At 37.8% G+C, this 18,134-nt stretch overlaps 1 protein-coding gene across 1 annotated transcript in view; it reads left to right on the plus strand.

Moving 5' to 3' along the window:
• Positions 1-17,988, plus strand: part of LOC111190066 (SREBF chaperone) — a 60,843-nt gene extending 42,855 nt beyond the window's left edge. The window contains exons 18-24 of the mRNA XM_022663810.2: positions 673-1,201; positions 2,665-2,750; positions 2,977-3,059; positions 4,270-4,436; positions 4,599-4,679; positions 6,233-6,439; positions 9,332-17,988. Of these exons, the coding sequence (XP_022519531.2) occupies positions 673-1,201; positions 2,665-2,750; positions 2,977-3,059; positions 4,270-4,436; positions 4,599-4,679; positions 6,233-6,439; positions 9,332-9,577 (1,399 nt within the window). The 3' untranslated portion in view covers positions 9,578-17,988. The remainder of the gene's footprint in view (positions 1-672; positions 1,202-2,664; positions 2,751-2,976; positions 3,060-4,269; positions 4,437-4,598; positions 4,680-6,232; positions 6,440-9,331) is intronic.
• Positions 17,989-18,134: the final 146 nt, after the last annotated feature.

An 18,134-nucleotide genomic window follows, 5' to 3' on the forward strand; every position in this document is an offset into this window, starting at 1 on the left:
ATCTCCGGGAGCCGCCATATTAAATTTAAGTCACAATAAGTCAACTGTCAAGCACAAACGAATAGATAGGATAGATAGTTGAGCAGATTGCAAATGAATTCCTTGGAAATGCCTGAATTCCAGCTGTTGCTAAAAATATCTGGTTACTGTCGATATTAGAATGCAAAAAACCAACAACACATTACATAAACACATAAACATTGCTCAAAATGTTTTACTGTTCGAGCTTGACGGTTGACTCGTTGTGACTTAAATTTAAGATGGTGGCGCCAGAAGATTTACTTACACTATGGGATGTTAACGGTGGTTTTTAGTAAATTTCTTGGGCAGTTTCTAATGCCTTGAGTTCTAAGTTCTAAATGCCTTGATTTTAATGTCAGGGATTCTACTAATGAGGTGTGGAGCTACTTTAAGCCTGAATAACAGTGAAAAAAGCGATTTATCTGCATTCTAAAGCCTGTTTGGGCAAAGTGCACAAAATTACTGGATCTCAGAAAGCTGCAGGGGAGCAGAGGTGAGCTATTGAACAAAGGTTAGTACTTTTTATCACGTTTATCAAGTTTTTTTTACACAGGAGTTCTCCTATAACTTGTAGTACATAGGAATCCACAATCGTAAGGTGTCTACAGATTCACACGTCTTATATCTATTTCTCTCTCTCTCTGTCTGCAGTTTGCGGAGGAGCAGCAGCAGTGGGTGTTGGGAGCACCGTGACGGATGGGATCCCCTGACTCCCACTTTTGACCCGGACGGTTTATTGGGGGCGGAGTCTCGCAGCCCTGTTTCCACGGCAGCCGCGGGGGCACCAGACGCTAGCGAGTACGCAGAGCCCCCTCTGAGGCGCCGAGCGACGCCCTCTCGGCCGCCGCTGTTCGGGGATCAGCCGGACCTGACCCCGCTGATAGACACGAACTTCGGCGAGCTCCCGTCCTCCCTCACTGCCTCCGCCCGCGGCTTCGATTTCGGCGGGCTGGTGGAGAAAGCCTACAAAGAGCACGAGGTCTCGCCCACAGTGCACTTCTCCCCTACCACCCCTCCAGCCCCCACCGCGCCCCCGCAGAGGCGCCGCAGTCTCGGGGACAACCCCGTGGCCTTCCCGGACCGGATCAGCGCCTCGCCGGGGGACTGGGACAGCTCGGTGTGGTCCATGGAGCTCCGAGGGAACCTTATAGCTACCGGGAGGAGCAGCGGAAAACTGGAGGTGATTAATAATGATGAGAATAATTACATTTTTATACTGTAAACTTCAATAAAAGAGTTTTAAGAGTTTAGAAATCAATATTTGGTGGAATAAACCTGTTTTTTAATCACAGTTTTTATGCATCTTGGCATCATGTTCTCCTCCACCAGTCTTACACACTGCTTTTGGATAACTTTGTAACTCCTGGCGCAAAAAATTAAGCAGTTCAGTTTGGTTTGATGGTTTGTGATCATCCATCTTCCTCTTGATTATATTCCAGAGGTTTTCAATTTGTTAAAATTAAAGAAACTAATAATTTTTAAGTGATCTCTTAAATTTTTTTATACTGTAAACGTCAAGGCTAATGGACACTGTGTGGAGAAACGTCATTGGGGACCTGCTCACTTATTGATTTATTGTTTCTTATGAAATCAAGGGTATTAAAAATTGTATTGTCTGTAACTCCATCCATCCAGAGAACACAGTTTCACTACTGCTCCACAGTGTTCTCAATACCCAGGGTTTCACACCCCTCTATTATGGAGAGCAATTAGAGCCAAATTGAAAAGCAAACACTACTGTGGAAAAAAATTAAATGCAATCCACAAGCACATACATTGCAATAACTTGCAGAATATGTACCAAAATAAAATGCAATCCTCTGTTACATTACATTTCACTGCACTTGATCTCTTTATTGAAAAACAATACATTTTCAAAAGTAAACACTGAATTTCTGTCAAAATTGCACCTGAAAATGCAATCAGCTCCTGAAAAAGCAATGCATCTTTTGAATTGCATTTACATTTTTCCACAGTAGTGATTTCTGATTGGTCAGTGATTACATTTCATTTTGGCGCAAATACCGTGCTGCTCCTAGACGAAATGCCATCCTGTGCATTGTGATTTGTGATTTGTTTTTAAAACATTCGCAGCGCCACACAGTTTGATTTAAAAATGTACATTCTTGTGTATTGTTTTTCAATGTAGAGTTCAGGTGCAGTGAAATGTAATGTTATAGTGGGTTTGCACTTAATTTTGGCACATATTCTGCATGTTAGTGAGGAAAAGCAATGTATCTTGTGGATTGCATTTACAGAGAGAGTCCTATTCTATTGCCAGTACTTCAATACAAGGCCTAGACAAGATGTATATGCAGATAGTCATCTGTGTCAGCAATGGGTGCAACTTAAAATAACTGAATGCATTTGTTAGAGGGGATGTGCACGAACAGCTCACAGACGCCTTGTGCTGATTGACATCACCCTAGGAGTGATGTAGGGGAAAGAGCACCATCTACCCACCCAGAGAGCAAGGACAATTGTGCTCTCTCTGGCAGCTGATGGCAATCTGCATTACCAGTATTCGAACCAGCGATCTCTCGATTATAGTGGAACATAGCGCTTTAGACTGCTGGAGCACTCGGCACCCAAAACAATACATGTTTAAAGTGTGTTTTATTATATATGTCTGTTTTTGCTCAGCTGTGGGATGCGGTGGAAGGGTCGCTGCGCTGCTGTAATGAAGATGGTTCTTCTGGAATAACAGCCTTGGCTTTCCTCAACAACAGGTACATTTACCCTCGCTTACACTCTACCGAGATGTTTAGTGGTTTATATAGGGTGGTCCTGAAAGAATTTGGCGATATTTGATTTTCAGTTCATCAGAGAATTTAGAATAATAAAAGTATGATATTTAAAATACCACTCGCACAAAGACCATAGTTCCATAGTTCCCCCTATAGACCCATAACTCATCTCTCTTATCTTGTGTGTCTTCCCTCTCCTGTGTTGTAGGATTGTCGCGGCTCGTCTGAATGGTTCTCTAGATTTCTTCACGGTGGACACCAACAAGCCGCTGGGTTTACTGCAGTACAGAGGTAGGAGGACCATTATAGTGATGTAGCTCAACCCGTTCCGCCCCATAATCTGTCTGTGTGAGCCCGAGCCCGATTTAAACCCGACATTAAAACTGAGCATCTTAAAAACAACTTTGGGCGTTTTTTTTACAGAATAAAGATTATTAACATTGCAACACTGAAGAAGCATAGACCTATTATTTAAGAACAATGTTTATTAAGAACTGATCTCCATGTCTACTCTTAATATAAGTAACAATGTTTAAAGCTCACCTTCCGCAAAAATCCGATTTTTCTTGTTTTTTGTGGAATACAGTAGGTCTCTCCGAGTTGAATGTGTACACCTGCACATTTTTGCAGCCCCCATTGTCTGCAGGAGCTAAGCAAAGAAATCCCCCCTCCCCCCCTCCGAAAAACGGGTGAATTTTGAATTATCTTTCTGCCTACGTAGGCAGAAACTCACAGACCAGCCCACCTTGGCTCGAGAAACTCCCAGAGGCGGAGCTGAAGCGACGCAACATCACCGCTCATCAGTTAGGAGGTGGGAGGCAGTGAGCGGCAGAGCGGCGGAGGGGCGTCGCAGTGCTCCTAGCCAATCAGAGGAGAGATATTTGCATGCTGTTTGCATGTATGAATATTCATGAGCAAAGCTGCAATCCGGTCATTTTGGACACACCCCTAAAACAGTCCATTAAAAAAGAGCTATACAGAGACACCTGAGCACTTTTTTTTTTTACAAAAACGGCTCACATGTCATTCATTCATACTAGAGACCACAACTAGACATTTTAAAATGAAAGAAAAAACGACGGAAGGTGAGCTTTAAGAATATAAAGCTTTTTTTGAACAAATATTAATATTACAAATTATAATAAGTTGTTGCAGCCCGAGCAGTCACCAGTCGAAATGTTAATGAAACTACACACAAAAAAGATATATATCAAACCATGGTTTGGAGTAAAAAAGTGACATTAAATTGTGTGAAAATAAAATGAAGATATGAGCTTTTTCCCCAAATTAGCAAGTGTAAAAACACCCTGAGTGTTCAGTGTTTAGTGATCTCCCTGTTCTCTATAACATTGACTAAAGTACATAAGCATAGCTAACAGCGCTAGCAAACACACAGTATGGATTTATATGTAACTCCATTAGCCTCGTAGCTCCATTGTAAAATGTTTACAGAATTTACATTAGCCTGTATGATGGAACTCTCCGTGGTGGTTTCTTTCAGGTCCTCCAGGGCGGGGCAGCGTCCCCTCGTCCCCCTGTTACAGCAGTGAGGACGTGATCGGCTGTCAGCTGACCCGCTCGGTACAGTGTGCCCACCAGAAGCCCATCACCGTGCTGAGAGCTGCGGCGGGCCGGGTGGTCACCGGCAGCCAGGACCACACTGTTAGAGTAAGAGTTTTTTACTCTTATCACCAAGCTAAAATAAACGAATGCTACAATAAATACATATCTGGCATGATCACTGTGTCTATTTTGTATAATTAGTGAAGAAATGTAAATATGCGTATTTTGAGTACTGCTGGAATAACTGCAGTGTTATTGGTGTTGCAGGTTTATCGACTGGAGGATTCCTGCTGTCTCTTCACATTACAGGGTCACTCAGGTGGCATCACATCTATTTATATTGACCAGGTGATACAAACACTCAGACTTTACCCTTTTAGTTATATCTCTAAATTCTTCTGTATTCTGGAAGCACTGGATCATCAGGTTGATGTTGTATATCTCCTGATTTACTTTACACATAATCTAAATTGTGGCAGAATGTGAAATTATGATGTGGTGGAAAAATAATGACAGGAAGAAAGAAATATTCAGAGTCTCTGAGTCTTGATCAGAATGAGTAACAAGATTTATTGAGAAGCCACACGTAATGAATACAGAGTGAACTCCTGCCTTGCAAGAGGTGCCAAGCTCTCTTTATACCTTTTAGATCCTCCCATCCCTTACTTCCCAATTATGGGCACAGTGCCACCATTGTGACACGTCAACTTCTTCTGACATGTGATATGACATAATCCCTTAGTGAGCATATCAGGCTGGTTCTCAAAACATTGCAAGCAGAAAGGAAGATGACCCTGGCGCCAGAATTTGTAGAACAACTGTGACGTGCATTCCTTAACACATACACATAGCCAGATAGAGAAAACTCTTACACAGCATTTCAAAAAAGCTCACTGAGGGTAGAATGTTCACAGTACACATTATCATCGCATAGAACAAAAAGTAATATCATTAATAGTCGTCATTGTTTATGAATCATCACACGTCATTGATTATGAATCATTTCAATAAACACCTTCCATCACAATGACACACACACACACACACACACACACACACACTTTATTGATCCCGAAGGTAATTTAGCAGCCAGTACAGCACACAAAGAAATATGAAACTCTAAACTATATGATTTTAAACTATATGATTTTAAACTGATATTTAAAGCATAAATATATAAACACAAAAGCTATACCAAGTGTGGAAGTAATCAGTCGTAGATATGAGGTAGTGCAGTAAAAGAATAAATTAAGTATATGACTTCTCGTCTTCTAGCGGATTAGGAATACACTGATGGGAACTTAGGGCAGATGCTGATATTCGATATTACATGTATATATACACTGCCTTGGAGCTTAAATATCCAAAATATCCAGCTCCACCCATGTGAGCTCAAACCCGATTTAAACAATAATATTTTTTTAGTAAGTAGATCACTGTTAAAACTAAGCTTTTCATTTCGGGCTGTTGAAATGAGTGAAATCTGTTCAGAATGATGTTAATTACACTGCAACTCTAATAAAATTAACAATGTCTAACAATATAAAACACTTTCTGAACAAACTTTTTTTTTTTTTTTTTTTACATTAAGCATATATAGCCTTAGTGCAAAACAGACAAAACCGCTATAAGATTATACGCAGACGCAGAGTGGAGAAGCTGACGTGTTAAGCTTAAAAATAAGCTTAAATCAGTGGATTTTGAAGGAGCACGGTCAGTGACCGCTTATTGTAGTACTGCTGCCAGCATCACTTGGTCCTTTTCCAGCATACAATAAAAACAACAGCAAGTATCGATCTTAAATATCGGCCAAATCGGCCGATACCGATATAATTCCAATATCGTCGTGAATCCCTATTAATTGTGATCCACTCTTTTCCGTATTGTGTGGTGTGTTGTAGACCATGGTCCTGGCCAGTGGAGGGCAGGATGGAGCCATCTGCCTGTGGGACGTTCTGACAGGAAGTCGGGTCAGTCACGTGTACGGTCACCGTGGCGACGTAACGTCTCTGGTTTGCACCAATTCCTGCGTGATCAGCAGCGGTTTGGACGACCTCATCTGCATCTGGGACCGGAGCACCAGCATTAAGCTCTACTCCATACAGCAGGTATGTGTGTGTAGCGGCTTGATTTCATTCACATGAAAGTGATTAAAACACCAGAGTTTAATTATTTGGATGGGTGTATTTATAGTGTATTTTCATTGCTAATATAAATGTAAAGTCTGTGCTGTCTTTAGCTTATCAGCTGCGTATGTGCTCATTACATTACATTACATTACATTACATTTGGCAGACGCTTTTGTCCAAAGCGACTTAACAATATTGAAGTGCAAATAATAGAAGAGGTTAAGTACAAAAATAATAGAAGTTAAAAATAAAGCATCTATAGATAGGGCCTTAAGCAGGTCAGAGGGAAATAATGGGATAGAGGAGTAGAGAAGAGGAAGAAGGAGATGAGGTTAGAATTAGTTAGTGTGTTAGAGGTGTTAGGAGAGTAAGTGCTCTTTGAAGAGCTCTGTCTTCAGGAGTTTATTAAAGATAGTGAGAGATTCTCCTGATCTGGTAGTAGAAGGTAGTTAGTTAGAGGTGTTAGGAGAGTAAGTGCTCTTTGAAGAGCTCTGTCTTCAGGAGTTTATTAAAGATAGTGAGAGATTCTCCTGATCTGGTAGTGGAAGGTAGTTTGTTCCACCATTGGGGATCTCTGTATGAGAACAGTCTGGATTGCTTTGTGTGAGTGTTTGGTAAAGCGAGGCGACGTTCATTGGAGGAGCGCAGCGGCCGGGAGGTAGCGTAAGCCTTCAGGAGTGAGTGCAGGTAGGAAGGAGCTGTACTGTCATCACCTTGTAGGCGATTGTAAGCACTTTGAATTTGATGCGAGCAGCAACCGGTAGCAAGTGGAGCTCAATGAGCAGCGGAGTGACATGTGCCCGTTTTGGTTGGTTGAAGACCAGACGTGCTGCTGCGTTCTGGATCATCTGGAGTGGTTTTACTACGCAGGCCGGGAGGTCAGTTAGCAGGGCATTGCAGTAGTCGAGGCGTGAGATTACCACAGCTTGCACCAGGAGTTGGGTGGCCTGTTGCGTCAGAAACGGTCGAATTTTTCCGATGTTGTAAAGCGCAAAGCGGCAGGACCGAGCAACTGAGGCCACATGGTGCGTGAAGAGAAGCTGGTCATCAACCATGACACCCAGGTTCCTATAGCAACCTTTGTCGATGAGAGAGAGAGAGAGTCGATGGTTATGGCAAAGTTGTGTTGAATAGAAGGTTTTGCTGGTATGACCAGAAGTTCAGTCTTTGAGAGGTTTAGTTGGAGGTGATGTTCCTTCATCCATGCGGATATGTCTGAGAGACACTGTGATATTCGTGCAGATGTAAATGCAAGCGTGAAGCTTGGCTATACTTGAGGAGTTAATTGGGTGTTGATCCTTTTTCAGTATGCGGCCCTAGTATTCTCCTCTCTCTCAATGATTAGTCTACTATAGAAATTTGTCTGTTCGTCCACTTTCACTGTTGACGCGTCATTAATGTGTGACTCACACAATCGGCTTGCTCTCCAGGTCTCCAAAATTGTAAACACATCAGATAAGGGACAAGACAACACCCATACTCACTGTACATCAGCTCATTATACATTTATACCTATTCTCTGTCCCAATTTTAATGGCTTCTGCTGAGAGCGAGTTACTGTGAGCTACAGCCAGGGTTGCCAAGTCCAATTAAAAAATCTTTCCCAAAATCTGTCTAAAACCTGCCCTTCAGAAGCTTAAACTAGTGAAATACCTAAGGTTGCCACATACGTTCACAACACAGTACATTTTCATTTTGAATAATTTGCAAATATGTCTTTTTGGCGGCTGTGATAAATCTTAAAGTGGCGTTTAATAACTCACACCTTGTCCTTTAAATTTTCACCAGCGACTATCAAACAAGTCCAGTTTGGCTGGAAAACTGTGAGTCTGGCAACTTGGGTTACAGAGGCAATTCAATAATGCAATACAAAGGAAAATATTAATGCTAAAAGTAGTAAATACTAATGAAAAATAAGAATACTTTTTTTTTTTACATTTCCCTCTTGGTATAATTATTACAAATATAACTTGCTCGCTGAGAATGATTAAATGTTTAATCAAAACATTCAAAATCAAAGTTAAATTTAAAGTCATATTATCTGCTTATGTTTTATCTCAGTGGAAGACATATTTAAGTAGAATTTCCTGAAAAACAACAACATCTGGCCTGTGTTAATATCTCCTATAGTATGCTTAGTTAATAGTTCAGAAGTTAATATGATGTCATCGTAGCTTCAGCGCTCAGAATGAACAAGTCATGAACAAGTCAAAAACCTGGAAGTCATGGAATTTGAAAATAGCAATTTCTAGGCCTGGATAAGTTTTGGAAAAATTAAAATACCCAGAAAGTTTTGGAAAAGTCATGGAAATTTGGTATTCAAAAAATCTATAAAAAATAGAAAATATATTTTTAGCTAAAAATATGTCTGCTCAGAGTTAATTCAGTAATTTAGATCTAGCTAACATTAGCAGAGAGCTAGCTAACGTTAACAGGAGAGAACTAAGGTTAGCGGAGTTAACATTAGCGGCAAGCTAGCTAACATACTAACGTTAGCAGTGAGTTAGCTACATTACTGGGGAGAAAAGGTTAGCGGAGAGCTAGTTAACATGATAACATGTTCTGCATCTCAATGGAACAAAATTGATGAAGAAAATTGATGACAAATGGAAAATGTTAAGTTTTAATTTTCAATACAATAAATTATTTTCTACTAAGGAAATTATGACTACATTTTTGGGCCTTAAATTACATTTATTGCGTTTTTTTAAAAGGTTTTAAAAAGCATTAAAATTGACTTGAATCGAGCAAGAACCCTGAATAAAACAAATGGGCGGCACGATGGTAATAATCGTGAAAAATTGACTAAATGGAAAAACAATAGTCGTGCGAAAATAGTCACGTTTTGTTCTTTCTCTCTTTATATTTTAGGAGGTGGGCTGCGGGGCCAGTCTGGGCGTGATTTCGGACAGTCTGCTGGTGACCGGGGGCCACGGCTGCGTTTCCTTCTGGGACCTGAACTACGGGGACCTGCTGCAGACGGTGTATTTGGGGCAGAACAGCGAGGGGCAGCACGTCCGGCAGCTTCTGGTGCTGGATAACGCCGCCATCGTCTGTGATTTCGGCAGCGAGCTCAGCCTGGTGTACGTCCCGTCAGTCCTGGAGAAGCTGGATTAAACCGACTCGCCGTCATCATCACAATCGCTCACACTGCAGCGACACACTTGTATCAGTGTGTGTGTGTGGTTGGTGCGAGTGTTTATTCGGCTTGGCTGATGATGGACGCCAGTTTCAGGCTGATTCGTGACGAAGCAATGTTCTGTCCTGTTTAGTTTTTTGTTTTTTTTTTGTAATGAATCTTCTTCTTTCAGAGCATTTTATATATTTTTTCTAGGAAAAGAGACTCCAAATCCAAACCGAATGTCAAAACCGAGCGTTTTTACTGCTCTGCTGTCGGTGTAGGAGCTGAAACCGAAACTGAAACTATCCTGCGCTGCCTTAGCATAGCAACCACAGCAGTACAGCGAGTTTATACTGCGAAAACCAACAGCGTCTGAATGAAAACCTGGAGATACGAGATAAAAACACCTGAAATCTGGAGGAGAAAAATACAACGAGACCAGTTTAGAGCGACTGAAATGGAAAAAAGAAGAAAAGAAAAGAGAAAAAAAAAAGATGTGCGACTGTAACTGGAGAAACACTGCTTATGTGTGTGTATGAATATGTGAATGTGTGTGTGTGGAGAGAGTGTGTGTGTATGAATTGTGTTGTATTGGTTAAATGGCATACTGTAATCAGCTGAGCCTGAAAAGGTGGGTAAAAAGTGTCACTTTTTAATATTTAAAATCCGTTATTTATTAGCGATAAATTCTAACAATTTGTGAGAGAATGCTACACAAGAAAACGCTCGTCGAGTTAATAGACTGTTAACGTTTTAATGTGCACAAAGACTAATTTAAAAATATTAATTGTATCATATGAATTAGGACCATAACCAAGTGAGGTAGTTTTTTGTTTTTTGTTTATTTGTTTTTTCAGTACGTATTGCTATTATTATTATTATTATTATTATTATTATAATAAATTTTATTATATTGTTTTCATGCTGCCTCTCATTTCGCTGGAGAATCAGAGAATTCCTGACTTTCGTAATGAACAGAATCAACAGAATCGGCAAAATCCACATTTGTTCTTTTCAGTTTGTAATGCTAATCATGCTAATTATGCTAATAATGAATGAAAGCAAACATTTAGCCGTTAGCATTGTGTAAGCACTGTCCGCAAAAACTCTCGCCAGTATCTTTAATTTATTCCTTTTTGAAAAAGTTCAGTTTACACAAAAATATAAAATAATTAAAAAAAAAAAAGGTTTGGTGTCAGACATGTCACCATTAGCATCGTAGCTTCAGCGCTCAGAATGAAGCATGAAAATTCACACATCAATCATGTCTTGTTCTGACTGAATAATTGTGAAATTTTTTTTTTTTTTTTTTTAGCTCAGTTCTTTTCTGATTTCATGCTTTTTCATGCAGTTGTTAAGTTTGTTTAGGTCAGATAATGCTAATGTTGCTAACAGTGAATTAAATCATATCAATGCTAGCCACCAATTATCCACAAACACTAAGCTATCGTGGCTAAAGTTGTAGCGATATTTTCGTTTCTCCACTCGTCTCCTATAAAGAAGTTTTTGTTCAGATTTAAACAAAAAACGTATGTTAGCTAACAGTTTTTAGTTAAATATCATTAGTACCAGCTGCCTAAGAATTTGCTTCCACATTAGCTTTATGTTGGTGGCTACTCTGTGACTTGTGATCTTAACATTTGCCACATTAGCATGTTCTGATATATGTTAGCATTTTCTGATAGCTACTGGCTTTTATTCAGAATTAGCCACTTTAGCCTCTTGTTGTTCACTGGAAGCTTGTATTCAGAATTAGCCATACTAGCTTTTGTTGTTGGCTGGAAGCTTGTATTCAGAATTAGCCATACTAGCTTTTGTTGTTGGCTGGAAGCTTGTATTCAGAATTAGCCATACTAGCTTTTGTTGTTGGCTGGAAGCTTGTATTCAGAATTAGCCATACTAGCTTTTGTTGTTGGCTGGAAGCTTGTATTCAGAATTAGCTACATTAGCTTTGTGTTGGTTGGAAAATTGATGGCCACCAGCTTATATTCAACATTAGCCACAGGTAATTCTGTAACATTTACTGATAGATATTGGCTTTTATTCAGAATTAGCCACTTTAGCTTGTGTTGGCTAATAGTTTCAGAATTAGCCAGATTAGCTTTGTGTTGCTTGCTAAAATATTCTGTTCAGAATTAGCCACATTAGCTTTGTGTTGCTTGCTGAAAGATTCTATTTAGAATTAGCCATGTTAGCTTTGTGTTGGTTGCTAGAAGATTATATTCAGAATTAGCCACATTAGCTTTGTTTTGGCTAATTATCTCTATTCAAAAGTAGCTACATTAGCTTTGTGTTAGTTGCTGGAAGTTTCTGTTCAGAATTAGCCATGTTAGCTTTGTGTTGTTGGCTGATCATTTTTATTCAGAATTAGCCACATTAGCTTTGTTTGGCTTTTTTATTCAACATTTAGCTACATTAGCTTTGTGTTACTGGATTATTGGTGGCTACATGTTTACATTTAATATCAGTCATGTTAGCATGTGCTGACTGCTATTTTCTACTGTTGTTTTCATTCAGTATTAGCCACATTAGCATATACACATATATATACATATGCAGTTCAGAAACTAAAAGCTAAAATGTCTTTATTTGTCTTTATTATACGTTTCTGTTCATATTTATGTATTTTCTGTTTTTTAATACTGACATTTGTGCAGTTTTGCTGTAGAAATCCAAATTTATGGATATGTATGTTTTTATGGGTTTTGGTGATTATTACTGAGCATTTAGGCTGTTTACTGAGCTTTTGCAGAGATTAAGAGGGTTATACGGTTTCTGTTATTTAACTCCAGGCTTTCTGCGCATTTACTGCTTCTGAAGTTCACTCTAGGCCAGTTTTAATACAGCTGTACTGAAGTTTTTAAACTTATTTAATGTAATTTTATGTTCCAGAATTGGAGCAATACAAAATTTTGCATTTCTGCAAAAATAAACCAGGACAAAGTAGAAAATTACAGCTGAAAGAAGCACTTTTAATGCTTTTTTTAGCTGAATATGGACCAGAGAAGCGAATTTAACATGAATTCAAGTAGAATTTAACGGTTATTATTATTAAAGGCCTTGTTCAACCAGACAGCGCTAACCGGCTAACTACGAATAAAAGCTCAGATACATCAAAGCAAAAGTCATGATATAGAGTTACCTCAGGGGACTGCTTGAGAATTCCAGCCCTTGCCTGTATAAGTTGTGAGGTGCTATCTTGTGAGTAAGGTTGGTTAAACACTGGCCAGTGCGCTCATGGTCAATGTAGCATTTGTTACGTTGCGTGGGACATGGCAAAAAATCATGGGACACAATACAATTTTCTGTCACATGACATTTGGAATGTCAATGTATCCCTTTTTTTTTTTTTTTTTGAAATTGTAAAAAAAACAAAACAAATTTTATCGATATAGAGATAGCGATCACTATGGACGACTATATTTTCTGGAATGTTTGCTGTCTGGTTGAACTGTCCCATATTTAGAATTTTCTGTTTTTTTTCTGTTTGTTGTTTTTCTTTTATTATTTATTTGTTTAGTTTTTTTTTCTGCTTTGTCTTACAATGTTTTAAATCTCTGAATGTCGAACGCCAGAGTCTGACAGACAGATAATCATATTTACTGGCGTTTTAAGGTCATTCGTCTGATATTGAAAGACCCAGTAAACGACTGGTGTTAATATTACCAGTCAAAAGTTTGAACACACCCCTTTCTCATTTAGTGTTTTTGCTTCATTTGTATTATTATCTACATTGTAGATTAACAATTGAAGACATCAGAATTCTGCAGTATATACGTTCTTCACTATTTTAGCCACAAGCAGTGCATACAGCTCTCAAACTATTATTAATCATTAATTATCAGGTTTATTGTACTTAAAATGGGAATAATTGCACTATTATTCTATTATTTAAAAAAAATAAGAGCACTTCAGTTTCTGAATCAGTTTCTCTGATTTTGCTATTTATAGGTTTATGTTTGAGTAAAATTAACATTGTTGTTTTATTCTATAAACTACAGACAACATTTCTCCCAAATTAAAAATAAAAATATTCTCATTTAGAGTATTTATTTGCAGAAAATGAGAAATGGCTGAAATAACAAAAAAGATGCAGAGCTTTCAGACCTCAAATAATGCAAAGAAAACAAGTTCATATTCATAAAGTTTTAAGAGTTCAGAAATCAATATTTGGTGGAATAACCCTGGTTTTTAATCACAGTTTTCATGCATCTTTGCATCATGTTCTCCTCCTCCACCAGTCTTACACACTGCTTTTGGATAACTTTATGCTGCTTTACTCCTGGTGCAAAAATTTAAGCAGTTCAGTTTGGTGGTTTGATGGCTTGTGATCATCCATCTTCCTCTTGATATTTTAGAGGTTTTCAGTTCAAAAGAAAAAAATCAAAGAAACTCGTCATTTTTAGTGCTCTCTTATTATTTTTCCAGTGCTGTGTTTTGTGTCTACAGTGTATTTTTTTTTACATTATTTCACAGTTCTGTTTTCAATGTTAAATCTACAATGTTAGAAAATAATACGAATAGAGAAAAAAAGCTTTGAATGGGAAGTGGGTGTGTCCAAAGGGTTTGTTTGGTTCTGGTTATATTTTATATGTATATGTATGTGTGAGTCTGTGTACATGTGTATATATACACCGATCAAGCATAACATTAGGACCATCTCCTTGTTTCTACACCAATTATTATATGTTTTGTCAGTCAGAATAAAGACACTTTATTCTGACTCACATACAGTACTGTGCAAAAGTTTTAGACACCAAAGCAAATGACACTAACCCATTTATCTCAGCAATATGAGTGTTTTTACCTGAAAAAAGCCCCACATATGATTTAAATAGATGCAAATACACAAATACAGTAAAACTTAACAAGGAAATTCTCGTTTTTAACTATAAGTATGTTTTATATCCTGTGATCCGAGCTGAAGAACAAAGTGTAGAGATTCCAGATTTCTCCTGGATGCTCCTCAGTCAGCATGTGTATATTCTGTTCAGTTCCGTCAGCAGCTCACCTGATTTACCACATTTACCAATGTATCAATTATCCAACCAGGTGTTGATTAATATGATGAGAACTAGAAAGAACTCTTAGTTAGTGTTTTACTGAGATAATAAACACTTACTGCACAGATAAGAAGCTTTTTCTTTGCTAAAAAATTCCCACAGGTGCCTAAAACTTTTGCACAGTACTCTACATCTACAAGGTGATAGAGCAGCGGCTGTAGATAAGAGAGTGTAATGGAGAGGAGTGGAGGACAGTGAGTAATTAAACACAGTGTTTAAGAACTCCAGCAGCACTGCTGCATTATCTGATCCACTCGTTATGCTTGTTCGGTGTTTATCTCTATATGTTTCATATCATGTTTTGATGGAAAAACACTACAGGACTTATTGTTTCGGAGATGATGATAAAGTGCTTCAGAAAAGTTTGCAGTTTTGCATTTCTAATGCCTGGTTTGGATTTGGTGGACTGGGTGCCAGGAGGTCGCCCACCGAACCCCACCCATATTTAACGCTGGCGGTTGCTCGGAGGAGGATCTTGGTTTGGGCGGCAGGGGAACAGGAACTGTCGTTGGACGGTCGGTCGTTCGGTTGGTTGCTTCCGAAGGCAACGTGCACTGCACCTAGATGACTAGAAACGCACACAACAGCAAAGATATGTTAAATTATTAGCTCTATGAATGTAAATATTAGCTAGACAAACTGCTGAACAGATTCTAGTTTTTATTTCCTTTCTTTTCTTTTTATTTTCCTGAGCTTTGTAGTTTTATTTGGTGGAAATGTGAATTATTTTTTTTTATCTCTATATTTTTGTTCTTTTTAGCTGTGAGTTGTGAACTGAATGGCTGTGTTGGATACTGATTGGTCTCTCTGACTGAGGTTTAGACTGGAAAGCGTCTGTCTGCTGGTGTGGACGATTTGATTGAAATATTGGACGAATACCCGAACCTCAGCGATGGACCCAGACAGCAGCTCAGCTCTGAGGCGAGGCGAAGCTACAGCTCTGTGGGGTCAGAAGGTGACGATATTAAAGAGGTAGTTCAGAATAATTCAATTTAACCCTCCTGTTATGTTCATTTATCAGGAACAGCGATGGTGTTCCAGGATCATTTTGAACTGGTTCATGTTTAATCATCCAAAAAAATGTCTGAAACCCAAAAAAAATCCTTACAAGCGGTGTAAATATAAAATTATTAACTCTATTATTAATTTTTCTATCAATATATTTAGTGCAATTATGATAATTCACTCGTTTTTCATAAAAAAAAAATACATGTTCAAACTTTTTTAATGTTTCACTACTTTATTACTTTTAAAATACCAACATAAAAAACAATAGCTTTACATAACATTAAAAACTTAATATTGCAATTTTCTTGCAGTTTTAGTTTTTTGCAGGAGTTGATTGTTGCAAATATGTGAGAGAAATCATTTGCATATTATATGTTGATTACAATAATTATGGCAAGCAGAAGAAGTTTCAGACTGAAAAAATACTTTTAACTATTTTTTCTTAGATCTTGAAACTTTAAAACTGGTCAGATTGACCCGGAACAAAACAGGAGGGTAAATGAAACTCTATTCACCACATCTATAGACTGTATAGAGTACAGTAGATCACTGTATGCGGTAATATCAACAAAAACATCCCTACTCTAAACACCATTCATTTATAATGGTACCCAGTGATCAGTTTAATTAATTTTACTTTTTTGTTGTTGTTTTAAGAAATGAATTATCTGCCGATATTAGAGATGATATATTTTCTATAAAATTAATTATGACAAATGCGTGAATAGCAGTGGGCGATATGAAACAAATCTTAAATACATATATACATTTTTATCTTACAATATTGTTGATACAGATTAAAAAGGAAGAGAATAAAAACCGAGACTCAGTTCTTAACCATGTGAATCTGAGTTAAAAGGCTAAAGCTGTTGTTTTCATGTGGGTCAGCCAGACGTCTTCCTGTATCAGTTTTTTTTTTTCTTTTTTCAATTTCTAGTCTTTTGAAGGTGTAGGAAACAGTACTCACCGCTCTCTGGCTTTATCTGGATCTGTTCCAGCTCTGCTTTACTACAGACAAAGGCTTTAAATTAAATTAAATGGACATTTTTTAAAATGTATTTTCAAAGCTCAGTTTATTTCCATTGCTACTTACTTAAACAATGGATTGTTTTGCTTTTTTTTTAACAATACACAATTTTTTACAATATACCATTTTTTTTACAATACTAAAATTACTTTTATCCCGTTTTTGGTTTATTTGTTTCCCTTAAATTTTTTGGCAGTTTCCTGCAAAATTTTGTACACTGGATTTTGTACTATTTCCAGTTATTGATTTGACCCAAAGAGCTAAAATGAGCTAAAAATAAAGGGACAAAAATGGAGTGTTTTAAAAAGTGTATGTCTCGGAGATGAAAGTAAGAAATGTGACACCATCCACTTGTGAATTTGAGAAATTGTACTGAAATTTCAGATTTTTTATGATTCACTGATAGGCCTGTTACGATAGGAATTTTTGGTGGACGATATATTGTGCCAGAAATTATTGCGATACGCGATATTTTTTTGTAATTTTAAGACTTTATTAAATGCCACTGACATAATGATAAAAGAATCGCATAAAAAAGTAATTGTACACATTTTCAAGTCAACAAAAATGTAATAATAATTTATTATGATTAGTTTGGGAATTATATACTTATTTCTTCACCTACTTTAGTCCACACTGTGTGTGTTATGGAGTCACACTTATTAAAGCATGACTGGCTAAAATACTGTTATGTGAACAAACATACAAATAAACACAATAGACGATATCACGATACTGAAAAATGATTGAGGTCATGTTTATTTATTGTACAATAAATCTATATTGCAATTATTGTGACAGACCTATTCATTGATAAGCTTCTTTATGTAGTAATCTTAATTATTTGATCACTTACAATGTAGGAACAAAATTTAAATAAAACCAATGAATCATATTACCATGATGGCAATAAGTATCGTTCTATCACCCACTGCTGTTATAGAGTCACTGTATTTGTTGTCTGAACACAAAACTAAACCAATTAATCCAATTAATAAATAAGCGCTGACCCCACACTGAGCTGTGTTTATAGAGTGCTGGGCTGGCTGTACTGGACCGGACTGAGGGTATATAGAGGGTATGCGCAGTGGGAGCGATGGTAGCTCTGGGGATGATGTAGTCGGTGAAATTGGGGAGGATAGAGAGACGGTGTAAATATCGCTGAGTTAAGATAAACGTACGTCCTCCCCCGAGTTCTACTCCCAGTACACAGACCGAACAGGACGAAACTAATGATCTGTTCTATTTTTAACACAGGAAGAAAACTTTGTACTAATTTGCAAATAAATAGGTTTTGATACCTTGAAAACTTGGCTTGTTTTTTATTGTTGGTGGAGGGATGTGTTGCAGTAAACAGTGTTATAATGTTTAATATTGTGTTTATTTATGTTGGAATTTGATGAAAGCTGCTTTTACTGCATAAAGCGTAAACTGTTCATGTGAACGTTGGGTATA

The sequence above is a fragment of the Astyanax mexicanus genome, chromosome 1 (assembly GCF_023375975.1).
Source record: "Astyanax mexicanus isolate ESR-SI-001 chromosome 1, AstMex3_surface, whole genome shotgun sequence".
NCBI lineage: Eukaryota > Metazoa > Chordata > Actinopteri > Characiformes > Acestrorhamphidae > Astyanax > Astyanax mexicanus.